At 37.0% G+C, this 25,787-nt stretch overlaps 1 protein-coding gene across 1 annotated transcript in view; it reads right to left on the bottom strand.

The window, feature by feature from the left end:
* Positions 1–25,787, bottom strand: part of ADARB2 (adenosine deaminase RNA specific B2 (inactive)) — a 495,819-nt gene that overhangs the window by 298,608 nt on the left and 171,424 nt on the right. The window contains exon 2 of the mRNA XM_063452650.1: positions 1,620–1,784. Coding sequence (XP_063308720.1) covers positions 1,620–1,784 — 165 coding nt within the window. The remainder of the gene's footprint in view (positions 1–1,619; positions 1,785–25,787) is intronic.

Here is a 25,787-nt window from a genome sequence, read left to right as displayed (position 1 = left end):
AACTTTCTCCAAAGTATCAATATCCTTCTGGAGATATGGTCTCCAGTACTGCGTACAATACTCCAAATTACATCTCACCAGTAAGCATTCTGCTAGCATTTCCTGCTGCTCTATTACACTATCTGCCTACTTTTAAGTCATATGAAATTATTACCCCTAAATCCCTTTCCTCAGATGTTGAGGTTAGGACTCTATCAAATATTCTATACTCTGTCCTTGGGTTTTTACTTCTAAGATGCATTATCTTGCACTTATCCACATTAAATGTCAGTTGCCACAGCTCTGACCATTTTTCTAGTTTATCTAAATCATTTGCCATGTGGCTTATCCCTCCTGGAACATCAACCCTGTTACATATTTTTGTATCAGACATACCTTACCATCAAGACCTTCTGCAATATCACTAATAAAAATATTTAAGAGAATAGGTCCAAGTACAGATACCTGAGGAACCCCACTGGTAAGAAGATTTTGTTTCGAATATATTCCATTGACTACAACCCTATGTTTCCTGTCACTCAGCCACTGCCTAACCCATTTAACAATATTGGAATCCAAACTTAAAGATTGCAGTTTATTGATAAGCCTTCTATGTGTGACAGTGTCAAAAGCCTTACTGAAATCTAGGTAAGCAATGTCTACTGCACCACCCTGATCTATTATTTTAGTTACCCAATCAAAAAAATCAATAAGATTAGTTTGGCATGCCCTCCCTAAAGTAAACCCATGTTGTCTCTGTTCTTGAAATCCCTGTGATTTTAGATGTTCAACAATCCTATCCTTTAACATGGTTTCCATAACTTTCCCCACTACTGAAGTACGGCTTACTGGCCTATAACTGCCCGACTCCCTACTACCTTTCTTGTGAATGGGCACAACCTTCGCTAATTTACAATCTTCTGGGTCTACTCCTGTTAACAATGATTTGTTAAATAAATCCGTTAAGGGTTTTAAAAGTACACCACTAAGCTCTTTAATAACTTTGGGTGTATTTCATCAGGTCCCATTTACTTGTTTTTGTTTGTCTTTTCTTTCGACAGTTAAAATAGAACCTCTTCCTCTTTAAACTCACATGTAACAAATGACTCATTTGTCCTTTTTCCTAACTGATGTCTCTTCCCTTCATTTTCATCTGTAAATACTTGAAAAAATATTCATGAGGCAGTCAGCTAGACCTTTATCCTCTTCTACATACATACATTATTTTGTTTTTAATCTAACTAAACCTTGTTTTACTTCCCTTTTCTCATTTATGTATCTAAAAATGTTTTGTCCCCTTTTTTTTACTGACTGGGCTATTTTCTCTTCTGTGTGTGACTTGGAAGCTCTTATAACTTGCTTAGCCTCTTTCTGCCTAATCTTATAGAGCAGTGATATCCAACAACCTACCTATCTATCTAGCTTTGTTTTGTTTTTTTAACCTTTCCACACTAATTCTAAATAAGGATATGTACTCCAACAAAATTTGGTCAGTCAAGGAAGTTCAACTAAAGCTGTGTTGACATATGAAACAAGTATTGTCCAAAGCAATACCTGGAGCTTCCCAGCTATTCTGTTAAAGCACTTTTAAAAAAACAGAGAATATTCTGAATAAGAAATTAACTTTATAATTTACAAACCTCTATATTTCATGCTTCCTTGAATGCTCCTGCCAGGAGAGGTTCCCTGACAGCTCATCTTGGCCTCTGAGCTAGAATGTCTTATCTGCTGTGGTGACATCACGGTGGGCTGTGTAGTTACCAGGAAGTCCCAAGTCGATGATTGTTTAGAAAAACAGGCCGGAGCTGAAAAATAGAGGTTCACAACTTAAAGTCCTGTTTTTTTTTTCTTTTACATATGTAATTATATTTTCTTTTTAATAAACATAAAATGAAAAGAAAGCACCTTTTTCATGGTCAAATTAATCTTTAACCTCACATCACTTTAAACCAAAGTTACATTAATTAATTTATGGACAGTTATAGGTATTTACTATAAATATGTTACTTTTAACAAGATGAGGTTATGGAAAAAGGTTACGATGTCATCAATATACTCTTTTCTTACTTGCTAATGCACAGCTAATTATGACTTCATAGGCATATAAATGTTACATAATAAGAAAATAACCATTTAAATAGAAGGCAACATCAGATAATGTTTTTATTTGAGAAGTTAATTTGTAATAAATAACAGTTTTCAATATATTGTCAAAAAAAAGAATACGTTCAAAGCAGATAACACAAACTTCAAAAAAGTCTGAGTATCGAGGAATGTGGAAAAAGTATAATAACAACATACAAATACAATTACTTTTTGATTTAGGTCAGAGCTTGAGAATCATACTACACCAAACGGCAAGCAAAGTCTTTATTAGAGTCTACTCCAACAAAAGTAACAACATGGTAAGTTGTGAACAAAGGTGTGGCCATCATCTAAGATACATGGAACCTCTCTAGGGTTAGAGGTTTGCATGGTCATGGTAAACTTCCAGGTTCTCCCCTCCAATGAGAGTTTGGGGTTTTCTTGGCTGCAGATGTACTGGGCAGACAAAGCTGAACCTGTAAGTGGCATAATTGTTTCAGAATAAAAGGAGGGATTGAAAGGATTAAAATCTGCTAAAATGAATCAGAAGCTAACAACCTTGTACATTGCAAGGATGTCACGAAGCCGAGTTCTGCATATGACCCTATTCTTACATCCTCTTTATTGGAGACCCCACATATTACATGCCCCCTTAGATGAGCTTAGGAACAATGAATGACTGCATAATGCTCTTTACTCACATTTGTTTCATGCTGTTAGTTAATAGTCTTTAATATTTGATTGGTAATTAATGAAACCCCCCTAGACTCCCCTTATTGCATTTTGCTTCTAAACTTTGTTCTGTTTAATAAACATTTTCTGAACTGACTCCTTTGTATGGTCTGTCAGTGAGTTTCCCCGAGATCTCAGGGCATGATATGGTCTGGATAGATCTACAAGGCATTGGCAGGAGAATTCTCGTGATCACCAAGGACAGATCTTCCAGCACACATATTGCTGTGAAAAATCCTGTGTTTTTTGGTGGCACTTTGGAGACATCTAATAGCACATTCCCATGGGGTTTTTCCTATTTATGTGCTAAAAAGAAAATCAATAGATAGATCAAAAATACATAGATAGATGAATAGATGGATGAAAAAGTTGTCCAAAATATCCCCAGTGTGCATGCACACAGCCACATAAATAGGAGTAACATTGTCCCTTCTAATATTAAAATGTCTGTATTGGCAAACTCTCATTTTCAGAGGATCTGAGTGGAAATCTGAGAGGGCATCTTTAACTTGGCATAACCAGGTATTGGATTTTAAGAACCCAATTAATTCCAAAAATCATGGCCATTGATTTATGCATCTTGAACACAAATTCTTATTCTCCAACCCCAAAACGACATCTTTAAAAGCTTTTTGAAAAAGAAATCTAAAAAACAACAGCTACGTAATACTGTTTCTGATCTGAGTGAGAATCATTTGTACAGTGTATCTTTAATTAATCTTATTGTAATGTATGCTACAGTTGTAAAACGCAGGCAAGACTCATTACAGGCTAGATGATTTACTGTGTCTAATTCTAATAGCTGTTGTTATATCAAGAGATAAAGCAGAGTACGGCAACTAATTATAGCTCATTGCTCCAAGGTATTGTTTCTTATGCTAATATTTTGTTACAATAATATATGGTGGATATTAGTTACCATACACTGTGCTTTCTTTTTGATTCAGTTCCCATTAATTCTATATCAAACGTTCTAAAGAATGATTTATATAATCTTCGATCATGCTATCGGTTTCAATATAGCCATATATCAAGTATACTGCAGCAATGTTCCCTATAATGCAGGCTACTTCATATTATTTCTGCTACTAAAAATAATTACAAATGTTGAAAAAAAGAAATATAGGCGAATGCATGATAGAATGAGTATAATATATCAGTGTTGGCTGTAGTCTCCCTATGCACCGCTGCTTGGTAAAAATGTAGCAATTTTAGGAAATAAGATGAAAATGAATATTTATACTTCGTATTCCGAATACAGCTCAAATTATATAAATATGTATCTGCCTTATATTTATTGTAAAATATATTGATACATTGGAAAGCACTTATATCGCTAAGTAACTAAAATTGTGTCTTCTACGTGGCTTATGATCGTAAAGTAAAACAAAATCAGTTTATAATAAAAAACAACAACAAAAAACCAACAACCTTATAACAGTTAAACAAAGAGAAAGTAAGTTTTTACTTTTGTGCTAATCTCTGCATGATCTGCTAATGTAGATAGGGGTCACAGGTATATGACCATTTCCCTCACCCACGTTTTGTAATAAAAGGTAAATTTAAAAAAAATATTAGATTTTTTTTTAGAGCACGGTGGGTACACAGCTAGTTCAAGAAAAAACATTTACTGTTTCCTGCACAGTAGAAATCTGTAAGACGCTAAACAAATCACAGACTCTGATTGGCTGCTACCAATCACATGCTCTCTGTAAAAAGGAAACAAATGTCACTGATGTACTTATGTAAAAGTATTTGATAAAGTTTGTTTGTATATTGTTACCTGGTAGGTAGCTAAAGAGCTTCAAACACTGTCTGACAAAGTAGCTTAAAGGACTCTCTTCTATGAGGTGACACAAGAACTTGTGCAGTTAGGCCATACCCTGAAGCTATGAAAGTGCTTTTGTTAGTTACATCTTGTTTTAGGAATGCCTTTCAGACAGCCCCGCTGTGGACTCAGCATGATGGTACAAACACAATGCAAAAAATACCACCACATGTCATTATTAAAGGACTACTCAGGGCACCATAACAATTCACCCACAATGAAGTAGTTATGGCGCAAGGATGTCTTGGCTGCCATCTTACCTGAAGAGGTTAAACCATTAACAAACAGTTTAATGCCAAATCAACGAGGTGTCTCCCGATAGCTCCTCCCCTGTACTTGCTCAATGCCCGAGGCGTCAATCAGGAAGCCTCAGACTGAGCGGTACTGATAGGCTTCGAGTGTCAGCTGATGTTCTTGACCTATCAGTAGCTACCAACTGAGAAAAGAGATTTAAAAAGGTACATATAATTTTTCACTAATTGTTTCTCAAGGCGGAGCTACAGATAGGCAGAGAGCATCAGCTAACGCTATCAGTGGCACATGCTCCGAGACTTCCTGATTGAAGCCTTGGCCACTGAGCCTGAGGTAGAGCAATTGGGTGCCCGATACTTCCTCACACCATAATAACTTAATTGTGATGAATTTTTTATGCTACCTGAAGTTTCCCTCCCCCAAGCTCTAGTTTACAATAACTATCAATCTGTCACGCAATCTTAAGTCAGGCAATCTCATTTTGGTATTCAGGTAGCTAAGAAGCCATCAAGTGGGGAAGGTATTTCGAAAAATCCCACAAAAAATTATGTATCTTACAAATGACTTTACTGTAGGTCACAGACTAGTGCTTTAATGATAACCGATCAGATTTTATGTTTTAAGAAAAACATTCCATTAAAAGATTGCGATTGAGTTTTTCCTTCATCAAGATATACAATTCAGTCATTGGCACTAGGATATAATATTATTGGGATTGAATTCATTATAATTCGTGAAATGAATAAAAATAAAGACACATTTTTCAATCACATTGTAATTTACCCAGACATAACTGCAGTTTAATGATAAAGTCAAAATATTTCTTATCTCTATCTTCCAGTTACACTTGCAGATTGTTCTAGCTTAGCATTAGTAACTAATAGGATCACTGATTGCCAAGAAAGGAATGTCATAAAATGAGAATGATGACATTTGAAGAATTTAAGTCGTCTACTGAGTGCTTTTGTTTAAGACTAAAACATAAAATATGAAAACTCTGAGAATATGAGAAACTCAGTAGTTTGCCTTTCAGTAAGTTCCGGTCATGTCTCAAAAATGTTTACCTCACTTGTGCCATTACAAAGAGAACATATACTATTTGCAATTCAGACTAATCCCACCCATAAGGACAACCCAGAAGTGAAATGCTGACAAGTTAGTTCTTATATTCACTGTTTTTGTCACAAACCGATTTGCAAGGACTCTCCGTAAGCAAACAGGGTAATCCAGACATGGATCCTGTTCTCATTACGCCTAGAGTTGTATCAGCTACACCTCGCTGACGAGGCCCCAATTAGGCCGAAATGATTGCTGCATTTCTTGTGCAGAGCGAACTTGCCGACATTTCAGCTCTGGACTGTCTTATGGGTGGGATCAGTCTGATATGCAAATTGTATAGGTTATTTCTGTAATGGGACAAGTGAGCAAAATAAATGTTTTTAGACTTGAGTGGTGATTTACTGAGTTTCTTTGAGCTTAAGCACATTCTCTCCATAACTATCTGTCCAGTTTAACTAATTTGGCATTACATTTACAATCTCTTTGCTAATTTTCCTCAATTCTCAGCACAGTGCATAAATCCAAAGTCTCATATACTGATAGCATTTGTTATCAATGCAGGATTTCATGCACCTCACATCTTTTATTATTAAATTTGAAAATTTGGATATAGTGTTTTTACCTTGTCAGATTATAACGGGACCTGATATAAGCTCTGGCAGTAAAGAAATACAATTTCTATTAAAATCTTAACACCGAACACTGAGTGTTCTTGACAGCCTTCCACCCTTTGTTAATAAAAGAAACTACCTTTATAAAGGTCCTTCTAGGGACAAGCTATAATTTCCCTTGTCAGTTTAACTTTAGCAAGAGACTTTCATGATAAATGATGACTGTAAGAGCCATTCACATGGTGTTTTAGGCAACTCTTGTGTTAAATGCATTCTGGAATGTCTGTCCTGTGATTGTTCTAAGAGCTTTAAAACAATTGCTCCAACTCTGCGCATTACTTGAAATAACAGTTTTATAACTATGGTGATTTTGGCAAACTGCCCATAATTAAAGACGGCATTGACAAACCAGGCTAAATCAGGGATGCGAGAATCTTCTAATCCCAAGTTGTTGTCACACTACAATGCTCGAATACCATCGCGACAGTTCTCGTAATACCATGTTTTTCACATGGTCCCATCAGTTAGTGCGTAACTATCATTTGCAACTACCTTTGCATTATAGCAACTTATTAATAATACACCCTGCAATTCAGACGCAGCACATACACGAGAGAAACTAATATAAAACAGATAAAAAAAGCTATCAAAAACTGAATGAGGACCTCTGCTCTAGCACTTTTTGAATTAGTGTTTTTAGAAAATACAATGTTAGTGGATGTCATAAAAAATTAAATATATATATATACAATAACTTTTTTTTTCCCCATGAAAATAAAAAAGATTATCAATATCAGCATATTCCGGGTGATTTGGCTGACCCGGACTGCTGGTGTGATGGATGATATCACTATTCACTCCAGGTTGTATATAATCCATACTTATACCCAATATAATAACTTCACAGATTTGAGGGTTTTACTGCATAACACAAATATGTCTATTAACATATAACGCTTCAGAATACTGAATAGAAATATTTTTCTTCTTTTTAGTTAGTTAATATATATTTGTTGAGTCAGTGATTGATATTTTTTTAAAAAAATTTATTCGTACATCAGTTTGTGTTTTTTTCATTTTTAATTTTTATTTCCAGACATTATATAGGGCAGTATATATTTCTTATGATGACATAACTGGACAAGGTGGTATGTACTAAACACCAAACTGTTGCAAAGTAAAATACTTTTCATGTACCTCCCTGCTGCACCTGACGGTGATATAACTAGCTGTGCTCATATCACGTTGTGCTGAATTTCACAAAAACAATCTGGGATTTTTGGAAGGAACGATGGCATGGTGGAACATATCTAACTGGCTGTAAGTTGTTCTTGGAAATATTTGAATGCAGGATTCAATGCTATAATATAGTTTTTTCGTAATTATGATACGATAATTGTAAAGCACACTACTCATCTATTGTGCCTCATAGCAGCCATTTGCATGGTTTGCTGAGGCAAATCACATTATTAAAATAGGATCTAAGTTTGCCTTACGTTTAATTTTCTTTGGGTCATCAACCCTGAAGCAAATTAAACAACTAGCAAAAAAAACAATTAACTTCTATCCTCAAAAGGATACAAAACTCCCGTTACTGTATAGCCGATCATGTAATAAATGTTGCATTACTCACTAATCATTTGAAGAAGATAAATGTATCATTAGCTGTGAATACTTCTGCTTCTCACAAAGCTTAGCGGAACCTTCATGACTAAGACTTTGTTGCCATGACCCGCTCAGCAGAAAAGAACGACATAATTCATCTAATCTCAAGCGATGTCTATATTTTGAATCAGGTCTAGGAGGGGCATGAACTCTGGTGAATAAGAGGGGGACGAAGAAAAGTTTTCATATTTGTCTCACGAGATGTGAGGACAATGTGATATTTCTCTGAGACACCATACACAGAAATGATCAAAAGAGAAAAGGTGATCCATGACTGAACCATGACTAATGGACCATGGTTTATGAATGCTACAGAGTCTATGGGGATCATGTATTCATGTTAAAAAGCAAAGCAAATGCTGAAAGTAACACAAATTGGATTTCTTGATCCGAAGGCTTACCCAGCACATAGTTATTCCTAAACAAGACCGGGTGTTTGTCTATACTCTAAACTTAGGTGTTCATGTTAAAATCTATATGATATGACAGACACTGTTTCAGTGATGGCTAACCCTGGCCCTCCAGATGTCTCTGGACTAAATACTAGTTTAGAATCATAGGACGATAAGCTGCAGTGTCAAGGCTAGCTGTCAGGCACAGGGTATGCCGGTTTACTAGATATGTTCATTCCGAGGTATTTACATTACATTATAAAAGGACAGAAAGCTTTGCATTTTGATAGTAAATCCCAACTATCCGTCTATCTATCTGTCTATCCGTCCATATCTCTATCTATCTACAAATGACCTCCTGGGACATTCCATATGCCACAAATATTGAGATAACCACTGCTTACAGTAATGTTTTGCAGAAGGGTATCTCTGGAAATGCAGCATCCTTAGAAAGTGGGTAAAGGTAGTGTATACCTAAGACCCAAGGTCTAGGTAACACAAGTGAGATACAGATCTCAGAAGTCTGCTAAAATTAATAATCTTTAATTAGGTATACTTAACCATGAACAAATAGAACAACATAAATGTGAATACTTAAAGTAAAAAATCACCCAAAACGGTGCAAGAGGAGATTGAAAGGGGCTCAGGGAGTAATGGATGAGGTATCAACTTAGGCAAATGTGCTCTAGATGTATACTCATTACTGGGGAATATAAATGGGAGGTACCAATGTTCACTTAACTACCCGGCTGAATCGTAAACAGAACCAAACCCTTAAAACTGGAAAGGGAAGTAACCGCTAGTATGATACTCTAACTGTGGAGTGCAGCATAGAACCGCAGAAGTGTATATTCGTATGGAGGTATAGATACAATGAGCTCGTAACAATATAACACTTCAAGGTATTGCAACAGGTAGTGTTACATACTTGCTTAGTGGCCACAAGTGGATCATGTGGCCATCACAGAGTCACACTAGAAGGTACTGCAACCTAAAATGTTACAAAAATATTCATATGGCCACACCTGAATAGCTAGATGCAGGGCAGTGACATTAAGTACTTGGTAGATAGTGTAGATTTGGGATACTTAGATGTTCCCCTATTAAATATCAACGGACTCAACACTACTTGGAACTAACCACAGTGCTGTATGCACTGACTGGTAGATAGTGTAGATTTGGGATACTTAGATGTTCCCCTATTAAATATCAACGGACTCAATACTACTTGGAACTAGCCACAGTGCTGTATGCACTGACTGGTCAAAGTAAGGCTAATAAAGTCGTATTGCACACTTAGTCTATCTTAGCTGGAATCCAACAGATAGTAGTAATCATAGTACAACTCCCTTATTCCCTCCAAAAAATCTCCAAACAGGCCCCAGCTGAAAAAAAGTGTGAAAGCCTACGGTAGCAACAGGAGAATATTACAACAGGAATCATGTCTTTTAGATCACAACAGGAAGCTGTGACTGCAGTGATCCCGTGATCCCCAATACTGGATGCTTGGAAATTGGAAATATGCCTCGCCTGGTAATCCTTTAATGTGGCTTGTATTACATGTACATTTTAGGGTCCGAATTCTGTGCAAACTGCATGAACCCATAGATCGTTTTGCCGGGTGCCGTCAGTACAGGGTGGTAGTGGTATCTTAATGAGGGCATGTTTTACTAGCACACAGAGCCTCTTAAATTTTTTGAGAGTTTACTAAAAATCCTTTCAATGCATAGCTAAGCATTGTCTCTGTGCCTCCACTTATACAAACAGCACGGTTAGAGAAGCGTACAGTGTTTGCAATGTACTGAAGGTACTGGTCTGGGCTTGAAACTGCTTAATAATTAAGAATTAAGTGGGGTTAAGAAGGAAGGCCAGGCATGGTATCAGCCCTGCCCTTTTATTTTTCACAAATTTGTGGTTATGTGGCCCCACATCTGGGCTCTAGGAAACTGCCTAAGGTTGCCTGACGGCTAATCCTGCTCTGAGCATATAGGACTCAAAAATAGGGATAAAAAGGGTTTATTGCTGTAAGCATTTTTTGTGCTTTGATTTTTTTTTTTAAGAACCAGGAAGTAGTTTAGAATTTAATAGACAGTCTGAATGTGCATAAAATGTGCAATGCAGCAATGACCAAACATTTTCATTAATTGAAAGCAAAATCAATGTTTAAGACTTGGGCAATTAATGTAAACTAGGGACAGCTTTCATTCCCTAATGCAAGTGTTATCAACTACTCAATTAATGATTCAATTCAATGGTAGGCCCTGTTTGCAATGAGTACGTGTGACATGGATAGACCCTTATAAAACATTTAGCAGAGAGGATTGTGGGACAGAGACAGCTGATGGCAGTTCCGCCAAGGTTCTCTCCATTAATCTTACAAGTGAAAGAAGGAGGGGAACATTCAGGGAGTTGTGCTAGTATGAAACAAGTTGATTTTTTTTGTGTTGTAATGTTTCGATAAATTGGCAGACAGTCCAGGTGTCCCAACCATACAGGTCTTCTCAAAACAGCCCCAATTTTTTGGGTCCTGACTTTGTTCCCTGGTGTCTTACTTTTGGGGACACTGGATAACTGTCTCTAGCCAGCATAGAACAAATTCATCATTAGACACGCTCTCAGTATATTCAGGGCATTAGGACCCTGCAGACAGCAATGACACTGTTCTCCTAGCATGGTGTGCCCTTGGTGGGCCAGTCTACTTAATTTGCGGGGGGGGGCCTGAAGTGCATTCACGCCAATTTGACCTGTCAGTTATACTGGTAAACCCACCTTTGGGCAGAGTCACTTGTGCAAATTGTGTCATTGTCCCTCCCATTGGCATCCCACTTCACAGGGTCCTGAGGTTGGAAGTTTTGTAGACATATTCATCTCACTTAGATTTTTTTTATTAATATGTAGCAAAATTTGGGTGTTTGAAATCTTTCTTTAAATGCTGAAGAGATATAATTACCGTACATGGATACAAACAGATTTCTTATTAGATTGGGAGAGGGGCTGATCTAATGACAGCAACTTTTATCTGAAGTTTATCTAAAGTGTAACTCCTACTAATCTCAGGTAGATCGCACATGTCCCAATGCTGCCCTAAGATGGAATATCCCCTGTACATAACCCTAGTTATGGTACTTACCCTCACACTTTTCCTAGCCCTAACTCTAACCATAGCTAAAACCCTAATTTATTTTTAGCTAATTTATTATTTGATTTTGTCATTGGGTTGTAAAAAAAAGTAGAGACACTCATAAAACACATAACCTTCAGCTAAAATGATTTAAATAAATGTAGTTATGAAAGCATATCACGTGTCATTGGTTATCATAAGAACATTCTTATTTATTTCTCTTTTTCCTTTTGACATACCTGCTGTCGGATTGTACTAACACATGCATTTGATGTAGTATAAACTGTCATTTGCAATGTCATTTAGTGCTATAAAATCCTGCCTTTTGGAAAACACCAAAAAAAATGTAGAACCTGATACATCTATTTTTTTCCATCCTGCATACTGTTAACGATATTCTGGCGGCTTCAATACAAAATTAGATACTACACTTTCTTCCTCACTTTGAAGTCGAATCAGACAAGACATTCTGATTGTTCCCAGCTATGAATTATCGTAGTTTAGTGTCAGACTTTACAGACTCTGAAAGGATTTCTCTGTGGAAAACCAGTTCAGAAAAAAAAAGGATATTATTACTGATATATCTGTGGGAAAAAAATAGGAAATCATACAGTAAAAATGTGCATTCTGCCATGTATAAATTAAATAGTAGGTGATCCTATCTGCTTTTTAAACAAACTCCATCTCATCTAGCTAGTAAATATTGTATTCTACAAATAAGCCAAGTATACCTTATTGTGTAAATATTGTTTGTTTAGTGAGAAGTAAAAAAAACATTAAACTTTAACTACTAGCTTATATATCATATTTATAGAGTCGTTCTATCTGTTAGTTAAGTAGGATTCCTGCTTTCATTTTATATTCAGAAATTATTTATGTGATATATGTTTCGCACATTGCACCCGTGAACATTTTTCATGTACACTAATGCATTCCTATTGCGTATATTAGGTATATTGTTCTAAGTAGAAAATTGAAACCGGCAACTTCATTAATGCTAAAGAACACTACTTGCATAGTTTTTGTAAGGGAAGGCCTTTTTCTCTCTCTAAATATTGATCATTTTATTTGACGGATGTAAATAGTCTTATTTTAATTTTATTATAGTTTCTTAAATAGCATTATAAATGTATTAATGTTTTATATTTACATAGTATACGTGAATGAGTTGTCTTTCTTCAGTCATTCAATTTAACCTTTCGTTTGGTATGAGTGGGTTCAATCTTAAAACTGACTGACGTGACGTCCCTTGGACCTCTTTTTCTACTTACTGGAAGCTCATTGAGTATGGAGAGAGGGATGTATCAAAGCAACGTTACTAAATGACATGCTGATCAGAATTCCAAACGCTTGGGCAGTGAAGCAAATCATGATTTCATTTTATGATCATAACTAAAAAAATAAAAAAGTCTACCTCTTTAACACAGGTCCTGAATCAGCCAGACAAGAAAAGACACGTGCATCTGAAGGCCTCGTAAGCCTCATTCGATAAATCATACTGACTTTATTTCTTTGTATGTATTATGGCAAATGTTAAATGGTAAATTTGTTATATTCTTTTTATATATAACAAATAATGTTGCCTTAAACCTACCCTGTTGTCTCATATTTCCGAGGAGGAATTAAATAACAACTAAAGCAAAAAACAAAACAAAAAAGAACAAATAGCAAAAAAAATAAACAACAAAAAACAAAACCCAAAAACTCTAACAGCAAACACACAATTGTACAGTCTGTATAAACCATTGCTTGTAGATATGTGTGACGTGTTAAGCTTTCTAGAAGCCACACACGTTAAACACGCACAATCCCAAATGGTTTAATTTATTAAAAAAACATCAATGTAGTTACTTGGACATAAAATGTCCCACAACCTGGTCTGTCATAACAGGTCCTAAGCATTTACTTGTGACCCTGATGACCTTGGAGAACATCTATAGATTTGCTACGAATGAGGAACATCCGCAAGTGAGTGTCTTTTTTCAGTTATTTTTTTAATTTCGCCAGATCTTGTTTATGTACAATCAACATGGAGTATACCCCAATTTATATTTAAAAAAAATGCAACATAAACCATTAAACATTCTATAGCAGCATTCTATAACCACTCTTTCCCTCGTACAACCTCCCTCTCCTCCACTGTATTACTTATTTATTTGTCTATACATTTATCTTAGATTTTGTACTCAAGTTAAAAAAAATAAAAATTCTTACTTGCTCTAGTTTTTTTTTTCTTACTTTGTAAATCAACATTGTTCCTGACATTCTATGGCAAAGCAACACCATCAAAAATTAGTAATAGCCACGCTCATTTAATTCCAGGAGGAAATCCGGCATTAAAAGTCTCACTGGCAGATTTATTGATTATACCTCAGAAAAAAACCAAGAAGAGACAAGCGCTCAGGAAATCCCCAAAGGGGGTCATTATTAGCATCATGTAACTATGTCACTAAACATTAGTAGCACTGGTAGAGTAGAACACGCTGTTTCAGGTGACAAAATAAATTGATACGTGACCAAATATACATGTACTACATATGCTATACTATGCTATACTAATATATATATTACTCACATAGACTGATATAGAAGGTTTACTGGACACTGCAAATAGCTGCTGCTGCACGTTTTGCAATCAGGACTGTATTCAGAAAAATCTAAGTACTTTCAAAACTGCTGGCTGAGTCACCCAGATAATACACGCCTAGACATGTGTACACATATACTCATACAGATGCATACTTGCTGAGACACATACACTCCTAGGTACGCACACAGCAGTAAATATTTCCAGGCACACACACACAGAAACATAGGAAACAAAGGGGATGAATCCAACCAGTTCCCCTCCCCCGCATGAATTTTCCTAGTTAAGTTTCCCGAAAACTTCCCTGAAGAAGTCCTATTAGGACGAAACGCATAGGATTTCTATTTATTTTATGGTTGTTTTGTATTAGCGTGGTATTTTGTTTTTAGTAGTCTTTTATTTTACTCACTTGTGGAACAACTTCCCTCTTCGTAGTCTGATCTCGAGGGATTTTACCACATAGAGTGGAGACATGCCTGCTTTACACTTGTGTTTAGGAGCCTCATCACGAATAATTGAAGCTTTTACACACTACCCCTAGAGGGTGATGAGCCAGACGGATCTTTTGGTTTGTGAATGTGTTACTTTACCTTTTAAAATATATTTATTTTTTACTGTATCACACTATGTACAATGTGTTTATATATTTTCTAGATTAACTGTATTTTCCCATTGGATTTGCATATATCCATATTCCCTCTTTCAGGTTATATATATTTTTTATTTCTATATGTGTTTTAGTTTTTTCCTCCTTTTTCTTTATATAATAAATGTTTCCTAGCTGCCATATAAAACAATATGTGCACAGCTGGGAAACTTCACAAACTCACTTTCCAGTGAGAAGACACGGGCCGGCAGAGCTGCAGAGGATATCAGATATCTTCTCCAACCAGACCAACATTATGCATTAAAATGTAGCTGTGATGCCGTTCATGGCTCCCTTACTGCACCCACTCACAGGGGCTACTGAGTAGTGTTCCATTGAGGAAACTGGTGTGAATATGACTATCCTTCCACGCTCAGTATCCATGCCAGAACAGCCCTGTAAGAGAGAGCAGGAGACAGAGATTCAGACCAGCCTGATCCTGCTCCGCAGAGCTAAATTTTAATGGCAATCAAAAACGAGAATTACACTGGCCTCACTCTGGGTGGGGGATACTAATGTGGGAGCAAGATGTGAGCCAGATGTGCCAAGGCAGGACCAAACTGTCCTCCCTGTTCCCTGTTTAGTTTTCTGAGGAGTTTTGTGTGTTCGGGTTGGCCTATTATGTTTTATAAGAAACCTTCTGTAACCTTCTGTATACACATTGTTACCACTAGAGTAAAAATGTGTAGTCTGCACCTCTTTTGTTAAATTGGAATTTTTAAATAATGATTGTCACGCCAAGGGTGCATAATTCATTGTTGCACAATAAAATATTGCCATTTCATGTAATTTTTGTAGTCATATATCAATTGACCACTTGGAAGAGATCAAATGATAGAAGGGGTAATGTAAATTGCATAGGAATGTGAAAGGGGTCAGATGGTTTACCATATGGATTGATCATTTGATTAATCAAAGGCTCTGCAATGTGTGAGAAGTCACACATAAGTGGCCTGGAAGTCTGGTTTACATATAAAATAAATCTCTAATTTGCCGTATATCTAGATTCCCTCTTAGATAGGGGGTCCTTTGATATGTTAATGGCCATTAGCCTTGTGTTCCAGTATCATATCCAAAAGAAACATTAATATTTACCCACAGATTAATAATTGAGTTTAATTTTTATTATATTTAGAATGGGACGGGCACGATCTTCTAATCAAGCCCAAACATGATTTGCGTAACTTAACCATAGGGGAAGGGATTGTGATGTCCGCTATATTGGGTCATAGGTAAGTAGTGTGACATATCTATGGATTGGAAAAAATGGTAACAAATTCATAGATGTAATTATTATTGCTGTGGCAAGTACATAAGAGGAGATAGAACCAAATGTTTCCGTTTGGATTAATGTTGGTCTGGAACACAAGGGGGTGGTCATTTATAGTTACTATAGGTACACCTTATCTCCACCTCTGGCGAGTCTTGGTAATCCACAGGATATATATATAATGATACTGAAGTGTGGATTGGACTTGCTTGGGGGCCAGAATCTAATTCTAAGTGACACCCGGGGCAATAAGTGATTAGGACTTCTGTTATTTTATCCCTTTTGTTTTTATCTGTTGTTGGTGTAACTAATTTGATTGTCATCTATATTTTTGTGTGCACTGTGACTATGTTTTGCTCATAATAAATATTCCTTTATTAAGTTCTGCCTTTGTCTGGTAAAGAATCATGTTACCTGAAGAAACTAATTAATGAGTGTTTTGCAATTGCATAGGTATTGTGCTGACTTGTATTTGGTGGGTTTTAATTGTTAAGTTTATCTGGGGGACCAAGGCACCCTTATTTATGAATTGTCTTGGTGGTGGCTGCATTAAAATAGTAATAGTTATATTATTATGCTTAAGTGTGGGTGGTGTTAAGTGGGATTTTATAATTATTTCCAGTCTAGTGCAGACAAATAGTGAACTTTAACCCTTTCACCACCACAACTACGTCACGCACACTCTTGAAGTAGGGTGCGTTCGTGACATTGTTTATATAGTCATTTTCTCTGGGTGCACACCCTAATGTAGTGTGCTGTGGACCGTTATGTTTGGGGGAGTAGGACGATTTAAAATGTAGATAAAGACAGGCTAAAAGGGAGTATGGAGAGATAGATAGGTTAGGGGGGAAATGGGGAGATATAGAATGAGGAGAGAGACAGGACTGGAGGAAAAATGGAAGAGATAGGTTAGGCAGGGAAAATAAAATACAATGGGGGGGGGTATTTGTGAGATGGGAGAACTGGGGGAGAGATTTGTGAGGGGTAATAAATAGAGAGATAAATTGTAGAAATGAAAATGGTGTGTTGAGTGAGAATAAATAGCAAGAGGCTTTTTAACGGAAATAAATGGCGACATACAGGCTGGAAAGAAAATGGAGAGAGAGAGATCAGACGGAAGAAATTGGGAGAGACAGGTAAGGTGGAGAAATGGGAGAGAGGCTATTTGGGGGACAAAATAGGGGAGAGACAGCTAGTTGGGTAAGAGGGTGGGGGTATGAATAAAGCAGATATATGTGAGGTAGAGAACTTGTAGAGAGATACGTGAGGGGGAGAACTTGTAGAGATATATGAGGAAGGAATAAGGGAGAGACAGGACGTGCACAGGGGAGATATGAAAGAGACAAAAATGGGAGGTTGTGGGTAAACTGTGAGCGAGAGAGACTGATGAATGCAAGACACACACATTCTACAGGAGATATTCCCCAACCAAGCAAAGTAACGTTAAAGAGCTTGAGTGGGCCTTTATCATTGCTCTGCTTGTACCCTCTTGTGTTGATGCTGAAACTCTTTTCCATTAGATGATATGCTGGGAGAGGATGTGGGGATAGGAATATCACAGTCTCATGTCCCTAGATTATTATGTTCATATCAGTTTCAGAGGAGAGGCTGAATTAATAACAGATACAGCAAATGGCAGCTGCCCAGGAGACTATATTTATATGGATATTTTGTTTTAATTATTTTTTTTGTTCAAAGAGAGATGGATAATACAATCAAACAAAATGAAGGCTCATCATCTTATAGAAATAAATATAAATCTTTGTGTGATCAGCACTCCAATTACTAGGTGTATTAAAAGAACATTGTTAGTTAGCATTTCAAGGGAAGAAAATAACTGACAGATCTTTTAGAATCCACTTCATGTATGAGAATACTAATTCTTGGTGATTATTTAACGATGCAACAATTAATTATACTTATATTTGCATAACAGAAGCATTTATAGACTTAGAAGTGACGTAGGGTCAATTCTGCTCAGAGGCATTATGGCTGATATAATAGTGCACTCTCAAAAATAAGGGTAGGGTAGGTATTTAATTGCACCTTTGGAGCATTTCACTGCTAAATTGTACACATAAAGCATATAAAGGAAGAGTTATTTTTCCTACATTATTATTATTATTATTATGATATTTATAGAGCGCCGTCAAATTCTGCAGCGCTTTACAATGGGTGGATGAACAGACATGTAGTTGTAACCAGACAAGTTGGACACACAGGAACAGAGGGGTTGAGGGCCCTGCTCAATGAGCTTACATGCTAGAGGGAGTGGGGTAAAATGACACAAAAAGGTAAGGATAGTATTAGACTAGTGACAGTTGCAGAAGAGGAATCAGGTGCGAGCTATTAACAGTTTAATTGATACGCTTTTATGAAGAAGTGGGTTTTTAACGATTTTTTGAAGGAGTGGAGACTGGGTGAGCATCTAACAGAGGAGGGAAGCGAGTTCCACAGGAACGGTGCAGCCCTCGAGAAATCTTGGAGGCGAGCATCAGAGGTGGGAGTACAGACAGAAGATAGACGTGAGTCTTCAGCAGATCGTAAGGGCCTAGACGGGACATACTTGTGTATAAGGGAGGATAGATAGGTGGGAGCAGCATTATGTAGAGATTTGAAAGCAAGAACCAGAATTTTAAATTGAGCTTTATATTTTATAGGAAGCCAATGTAGAGACTGACAGAAGGGTGAGGCATGGGAGGTGCGGGCGGACAAGAAGATGAGCCTTGCCACCACATACATTATGGACTGTAACAGCGCAAGTTGGGAGCAAGTAAGACCACTGAGAAGCGGATTACAGTAGTCAAGGCGAGAAAGGACAGTGGAATGGACCAACACCTTAGTCGCATCTGGCGTTAAGTAGGGGCGGATGCGCGCAATGTTTTTGAAATGGAAATTACAGGATTTGGTGATAGATTGAGTCATTGTTCATAATTTATATTGCAGCATCTGGAGTCATAAATATGGATTCCATACTCTTTAGTGTGTTGGCTTAGAACAAAGGGTGCCCAAGGAGATCCCCAGATGTTTTATAACTACAGCGTCCATGATGCTTCGTCATTCTAAAGGCATCATGGGCATTGTATTTCTACAACATCTGGGGATCTACCTTTTGGGCACCCCTGGCTTAGAGCACATACATACTGTTAAGACAAAGGTTTATGGAGTAATGTGCCACGTGACGTGTTTCACTTCTGCCACTGAATCCACAGTATTGAAATGTACAATGAATTGTGAGTGTAACATAACAAAGCTTCACAATAATAATGTTCACAGTAAGGAACATATACTCTCTATATATAGTAAATGCATTCTAAATTATTTTACATGAATACTTGCTTTTGTTCTAAGAGATTTGTCCCAGTTAGACTAACATTTCACAATATGGTATCTATTGGGTATTGATGTAGAATTTAAAGGATCACTATAGGGTCAGGAACACAAACATGTATACCTGACCCTATAGTGTTAAAACCACTATCTAGCCCCTCTGGCCCTCCTTGTCTCTATAAATATAGTAAAATCGTACTTGTATACAAGTCTGCAGCTGATGCCTCTGACCTACCTGCTGTCTGCTGACATCATCAGAAGTGATTCTGTGAGCCAATCACAATGCTTTCCCATGGGATTGGCTGAGACTGTCAAGGAGGCAGATCCAGCACAAGTCAAACACAGCCCTGGCCAATCAGCATCATTTAATCAATACATCTCTATGAGGAACGTTCATTGTCTGCATATAGAGGGTGGTGACACTCAATGGCAGTGCTGCTCACTGTGCAGCACTGCCTCAGGAAGCACCTCTAGCAGCCATCTGAGGAGTGGCCAATAATATTATCCCTAGATTGTAATATAATTTTCTCTGTTAATAACCCTGTATGGTTTATTAAACTATAATGAATTGGAATCCAAACTGGAAAGCTCAGGCTAAAATAGCTGTGACTATTATTTCCAAAAAAGCTATTTTTGTATTTATTTTGCAAATTGTTTTTCACTTCAAAGCAGTTCATCGCTTATTGCGTAATTCACAAAAGTGAGAATTCAAGATAAATTTCAAATTTAAGCCAAAATAGCCAAACTGGGATTTTTTCTTAAAAAGTTTACAAATTTATGTTTATTTCGATTTCTCAAAACACCAACACTTTTTTGATAAATGACTCTTCAATCTTTTCTGTTCCCATGTTTTAAGAAAAACGTAAAGTATTATTTTAAATCAACTGATGATATTTATTTCTTTTTATATTGCCAAAACAATCATAAAACCATTCCTAAGCTGTTAAAATCATGTTCACACTTTCTAGAATGAGGAATAATGTAGCTAAAATAAAGGATCAAAATATTATTATTAATATGAATTTGATGCCCCACCACGTCGCTTAGAAGATGCTTACTTAAGATTTGTAATTTGATGCACATTAAACCTTCAGCAGCACCATGGACCTAACTAATGGGCCTATGAATTCAGATTTAATTATTTGTTTCGTGATAAAGAAGATAATTGTGCAGATTATGGGGTGATATATCAGACTGCCAATATTTGTGCTATGGTGCATAAGAAGCATCCTCTAGAAAAAAGTATTTCTACTGATTTTCAGTGTGTGAATATTGCTAATCATGTTTATTTGCTGTCTACCGGTATTGATTAGAGTCACAACCTTTAATACGTCCCATTATAATATTGAACCATGAAGCTCCTACTAACTGCTCTCTTAATGACTCACAAAACCTTTCCATAGCTCAAACACTTACAAAAGGTTAAAAAGTCTTTGTAGCAAGAAATAAACTGAAACAGTTAAAGTTAAACTTAAAGAGTAGCAGAAAAAACCTGTTGGCAGAAAACTTGCATTTTAAAGCGATAACCAGTACAACAAAATGCAGAGGTTAGCTTGCTAGCAATCTGTCCCTACAAACATGCATTTTAATACTCTTCTATTTTCTTACAGAGCTTGTAAAATACACTGTTTCCTGACCAGCTCTGTGCACAAAACTCTGTACCATACTGGGAACTCCAGCCCAACTCCTATCACCCATAACCCTGAGCAGGCAATTGTTGAAGTTTTTATAAACTGCAGTAATTACCTTGCAGGGTTAAGTCCTCCTCTAGTGGCTGTCTACCAGACAGACAGCCACTGGAGGGACTTCCAGGTTCTTTTGAAGAGGGACTTCTGTGATGACTTTTGGTCATCTAAACAACGCTGGACGTCACGCTATGCATTGAATAATGCTTTCCTATGGGGAGATCCTAATGCGAGCACGGCCATTGCCGCGCATGCGCATTAGGTCTCCCCCGACGGCGGCAGTGGAGGCGCATGTGCAGAGCTGGGCCAGCACCGAGGCACATCGGCGCTTGACCCAGGTAAGTGACAGAAGGGGTTATTAATACAGCCATGCAGGTACATTGCATATGTCTGCCACAACGTCAATGTACCCAATGTAAGATGGGGTACATTGACGTTGTGGCAGGCTTAGGCAATGTATGATCATATAATGTAACTAAACCCCCATTATTTTGCCTAGATTAGGTGTTGTTAAAAAAAAATCTGTCAACATTGTAGTTGCTGTTTAGTGGATAGGTGTGTGTGTGTGCGCTGGATCTTGTGTATTATATATAAAAAAAATATATATATATATATATATATATATATATATAGCATAGCATCCTACTCTCATGTATTGGGGAGGACATATATCCGCCTACGCCTAAATATTTGCAGATCTTTGCAGTTACAGGTCAACAGAAGGAAGAAAAATTAGAAAAGGGGTCCTCTTTTTATCACACATTATACAAGCTTGTTAAAGGACCACTCTAGGCACCCAGACCACTTCAGCTTAATGAAGTGGTCTGGGTGCCAGGTCCAGCTAGCTTTTACCCTTTTTTTTATAAACATAGCAGTTTCAGAGAAACTGCTATGTTTATTCTGAGGGTTAAGCCAGCCTCCAGAGCCTCTAGTGGCTGTCTCACTGACAGCCGCTAGAGGCGCTTGCGTGCTTCTCACTGTGAAAATCACAGTGAGAGCACGCAAGCGTCCATAGGAAAGCATTATGAATGCTTTCCTATGCGACCGGCTGAATGCGAGCGCGGCTCCTGCCGCGCATGCGCATTCAGCCGATGACGTCGCGAGGAAGAAGAGGAGGAGGAGTAGAGCTCCCCGCCCGGCGCTGGAGAAAGAGGTAAGTTTAACCCCTTCCTCCCCCCAGAGCCCGGCGGGAGTGGGTCCCTGAGGGTGGGGGCACCCTCAGGGCACTCTAGTGCCAGGAAAACGAGTATGTTTTCCTGGCACTAGAGTGGTCCTTTAAAGTGCTTGAAGCGTTTATTTTATAATTTTCGTAAAGTAATGCTTTGTAATAATTTTGATTCTGGTTTAGGGTCATATTGAAAGTTAGGTTTTAAACTACCGCCTGATAAAAAGACACATGCTGTGAATATTACACATGTTTATGGGCAATAATTTGCCCTCCTGGCTCATTGAATGTCTTCGATGAAAATCACAGTTTTTACACGTCACAGAACGCACTGAAGGAGAATCCTGCCAACCAAGAACATATTCATTATCCCACTTAACTCTCCAGGGGCAAGTGCTGCTCACATAATTTATTATTTATAGGAAAAGTGCAATATTACAGGGGGAAGAGCAAAAGTACAATAACATGGGTCACAAACCTTTAGAACTGCGAAAGGCCGAGGCGGCCTCAAAATAACAACAAGTAACTAATTCCAAACTGATGCACAAAATCATAATACAGAGCTGTTAAATAACATTTACCAGGAACATGTAATATTTTGCTTAGAGAATTTACTCCATGACAACAACAAATGAAGATGATTTCACTGTGATAAGCAACTGACACTGGGGGGAAAAAAGTTTAACCCCTTAAGGACACATGACATGTGTGACATGTCACGATTCCCTTTTATTCCAGGAGTTTGGTCCTTAAGGGGTTAATGTTGCAATATATACACACATATATATATATAGCTATGTATATATGAAAGAAGTCCTTGTATAACATATATAAAGATTATGAGTTGCTAGGGGCAACGGGCAGTTCAAGGTCATTAATGTCTGTTGCCTTGGCAACCAGTCGCAGGTTCAGCCTATCAGAAACTTTAGATTCCTATTTCATGCACGCACTCACACACAGATTTAGAACATAGTGTATATAATTTAGATTTTCAGCAAATCAATAAGAATAATAGTGCATTTAATTTCTTTTGTGCTTAGCTTTATTCATTTTTAAAATGGCAACAGTTCTTCACATATACTGCATCTTTACTGGTATATAGGCAGAAAAACTCACAAGAAGTGTGAGTGCCTTATTAGTAAAACAAACACGCACACACGCACACACACACGCACACACGCACACACGCACACACGCACACACGCACACACGCACACACTCACACACTCACACCTAAAGGAGTGTTGAAACGTGACCCCCTCCCAATCACAGACCACTGTTGGTGCTCAAGTAATAGTGGGAGGTGTAGTCTAAAATAATATGTGGATCCACAGTTAGGTAAAAATCATTTAGGTAGCCCTTCTTTGGAAGAAAACATATTTAGAAATGTATTTACCTGTTCTTTTGTGCACTAATTAATATCTTACGTCCCTATCCACTGATAGGGAGAAGAAAGAAAATATATAGACTATGTGCCCTTACATATCCAAACAGACTTGCATTAAAATTAGGAAGGAAAATGTTAGTGAGTTTCTGTAAATGCGATAATTTTTCTCACTTGCTGGTTTCCTGCACTTTCTTTGCTGCAATACCACACGTGACCACTAGGAGTAACATGCCTCTCCACTCATGTTTGATCACTGCTGCCTCTATTTCTTGAGCAATCCAAATATGTTCAGACCTGACCTGTCCTCAAAGCTTGAGGAACCTGACCAATGTTTTTTTTTTAATTTAAAGGCCTAAAAGCATGATTGCCAATAATAATACAAATATGGGCTAGTCTGCGACAATTATTAGCATATTTAAAAAATTTTAAATAAATGTTATAAAAATAAAGTTTTTTAATTTTTTTTATTCAAAAGGCATCCAAACGTATTCATTCATCCCTTCATATTTCCATACTGCTTTTAGAATTATTAAAGGCATTTTATAAGGTTGTTAAAACCATATTATTACTGTAGTTTAATCTGTTTACTAGTCACTCCTATTACAGTAGGATCATTCTCCTGACTGATGCATAAATACAACATAACTGCAATGGGTTATTAAGCTTGTTCATGCTCTTCTGAGCACAATAATTGCACACCTCATGATTCCATATGTTTTTTTTTTTTTTTTACTATTTTGCTATCTGCAATCACATTAAAGCCACACGTAATTCAGCTAGACCAGAAACAGACAAGTAAGTGTTCTTAGTCTGATGTCAAGTGATAAATCATACAACTTGTGCTTTTTCTAACACACTAATTCTGTTTTAAATTACGTTTAATTTCTATGGAAGGCATACCTCCCAAGTGTCCCTCCCTACTTAGGTGAGACAGTCCCCGTTTTAGGCCCAAATACCTTGGTCCCTTTTTTCTATCCTCATTATCACCTTATCTAGGAGCTCCATATTTTTGATGTGTCTGAGTGTATAACAGGAGCAATAATACTCAAGGAAATTTGTCTTTAAACTACAATAAACATGTTTAGAAATTATTCTGTATAAATAAGATACATTGTTCTTGTTCTAAATCCCATATTAATTGCAAACAATCTTTTTTAGCAGACACCGTGATTTGGGCTCAAAATAGGGACTGTCCCTCCTAAATAGAGACACTTGGTAGGTATGGTTGTGTATGAACACATTTCTACAAAGGTAAGTCATGAGAGTATGTCTTGTGCAAAGTCTGCTGAATGGCAGAATATGTATCTGCAAATTGGTGGAGGAAATTAACATTAGTCAGGGTCGAATTTCGAATGGCAGCCATTTCACCTTGCAAAATTCAAGCTAAAGTTAGTATTTCAATCCAGGTTAAATCAATTTTTCAATAGTGTGACGTTTGCTAAATTAAAAGGACACAATCACATAAGATTAATATTTGGAGGAACTGCTATAGATATAAATATAGTGCTCAAATAACATTTGCTTAGCCACTGCTTAACAACTTTGCAAATTACACCATGATTTGTGTTAGTGGATAATGACAGCGGAGGATTAAGAAAAATGTACGCCTGACGCAAAATAATACATTCATCGCTAACCTGGGATCGCTTCAAGTAACTTTATTGACAAAATTCAAGGTAACAAAGACAAAAAAACAAAGGAAGTGAACCTAACAACTAATGTTGCTCCTGGAAATTTTTTTTTTCCTGGAAATTAGAGGGGCTTACATATTCACTTTTCAATAAACTTCAAACTGCATCAAAACAAAATACAACATTTAGGCTAATATATCTGATTTATAAACAGCTATAGTCACATTTTGGCAATTTTTGCCTGAATTGTCAGGATTTTTTTTTTTGCTACAATTCAAAGTTTAGTGAATAGATCTTGTGTCCACTGACAGATTGTTGCTGGCTCGAAGTTTAATGACTTGATAAATAAAGTGATTGTTATG

The sequence above is a fragment of the Pelobates fuscus genome, chromosome 4 (assembly GCF_036172605.1).
Source record: "Pelobates fuscus isolate aPelFus1 chromosome 4, aPelFus1.pri, whole genome shotgun sequence".
Classification (NCBI taxonomy): Eukaryota; Metazoa; Chordata; class Amphibia; order Anura; family Pelobatidae; genus Pelobates; species Pelobates fuscus.
The sequence above is the reverse complement of the archived record's forward strand: the minus strand, read 5'-3'. Positions and strand labels throughout refer to the sequence as shown.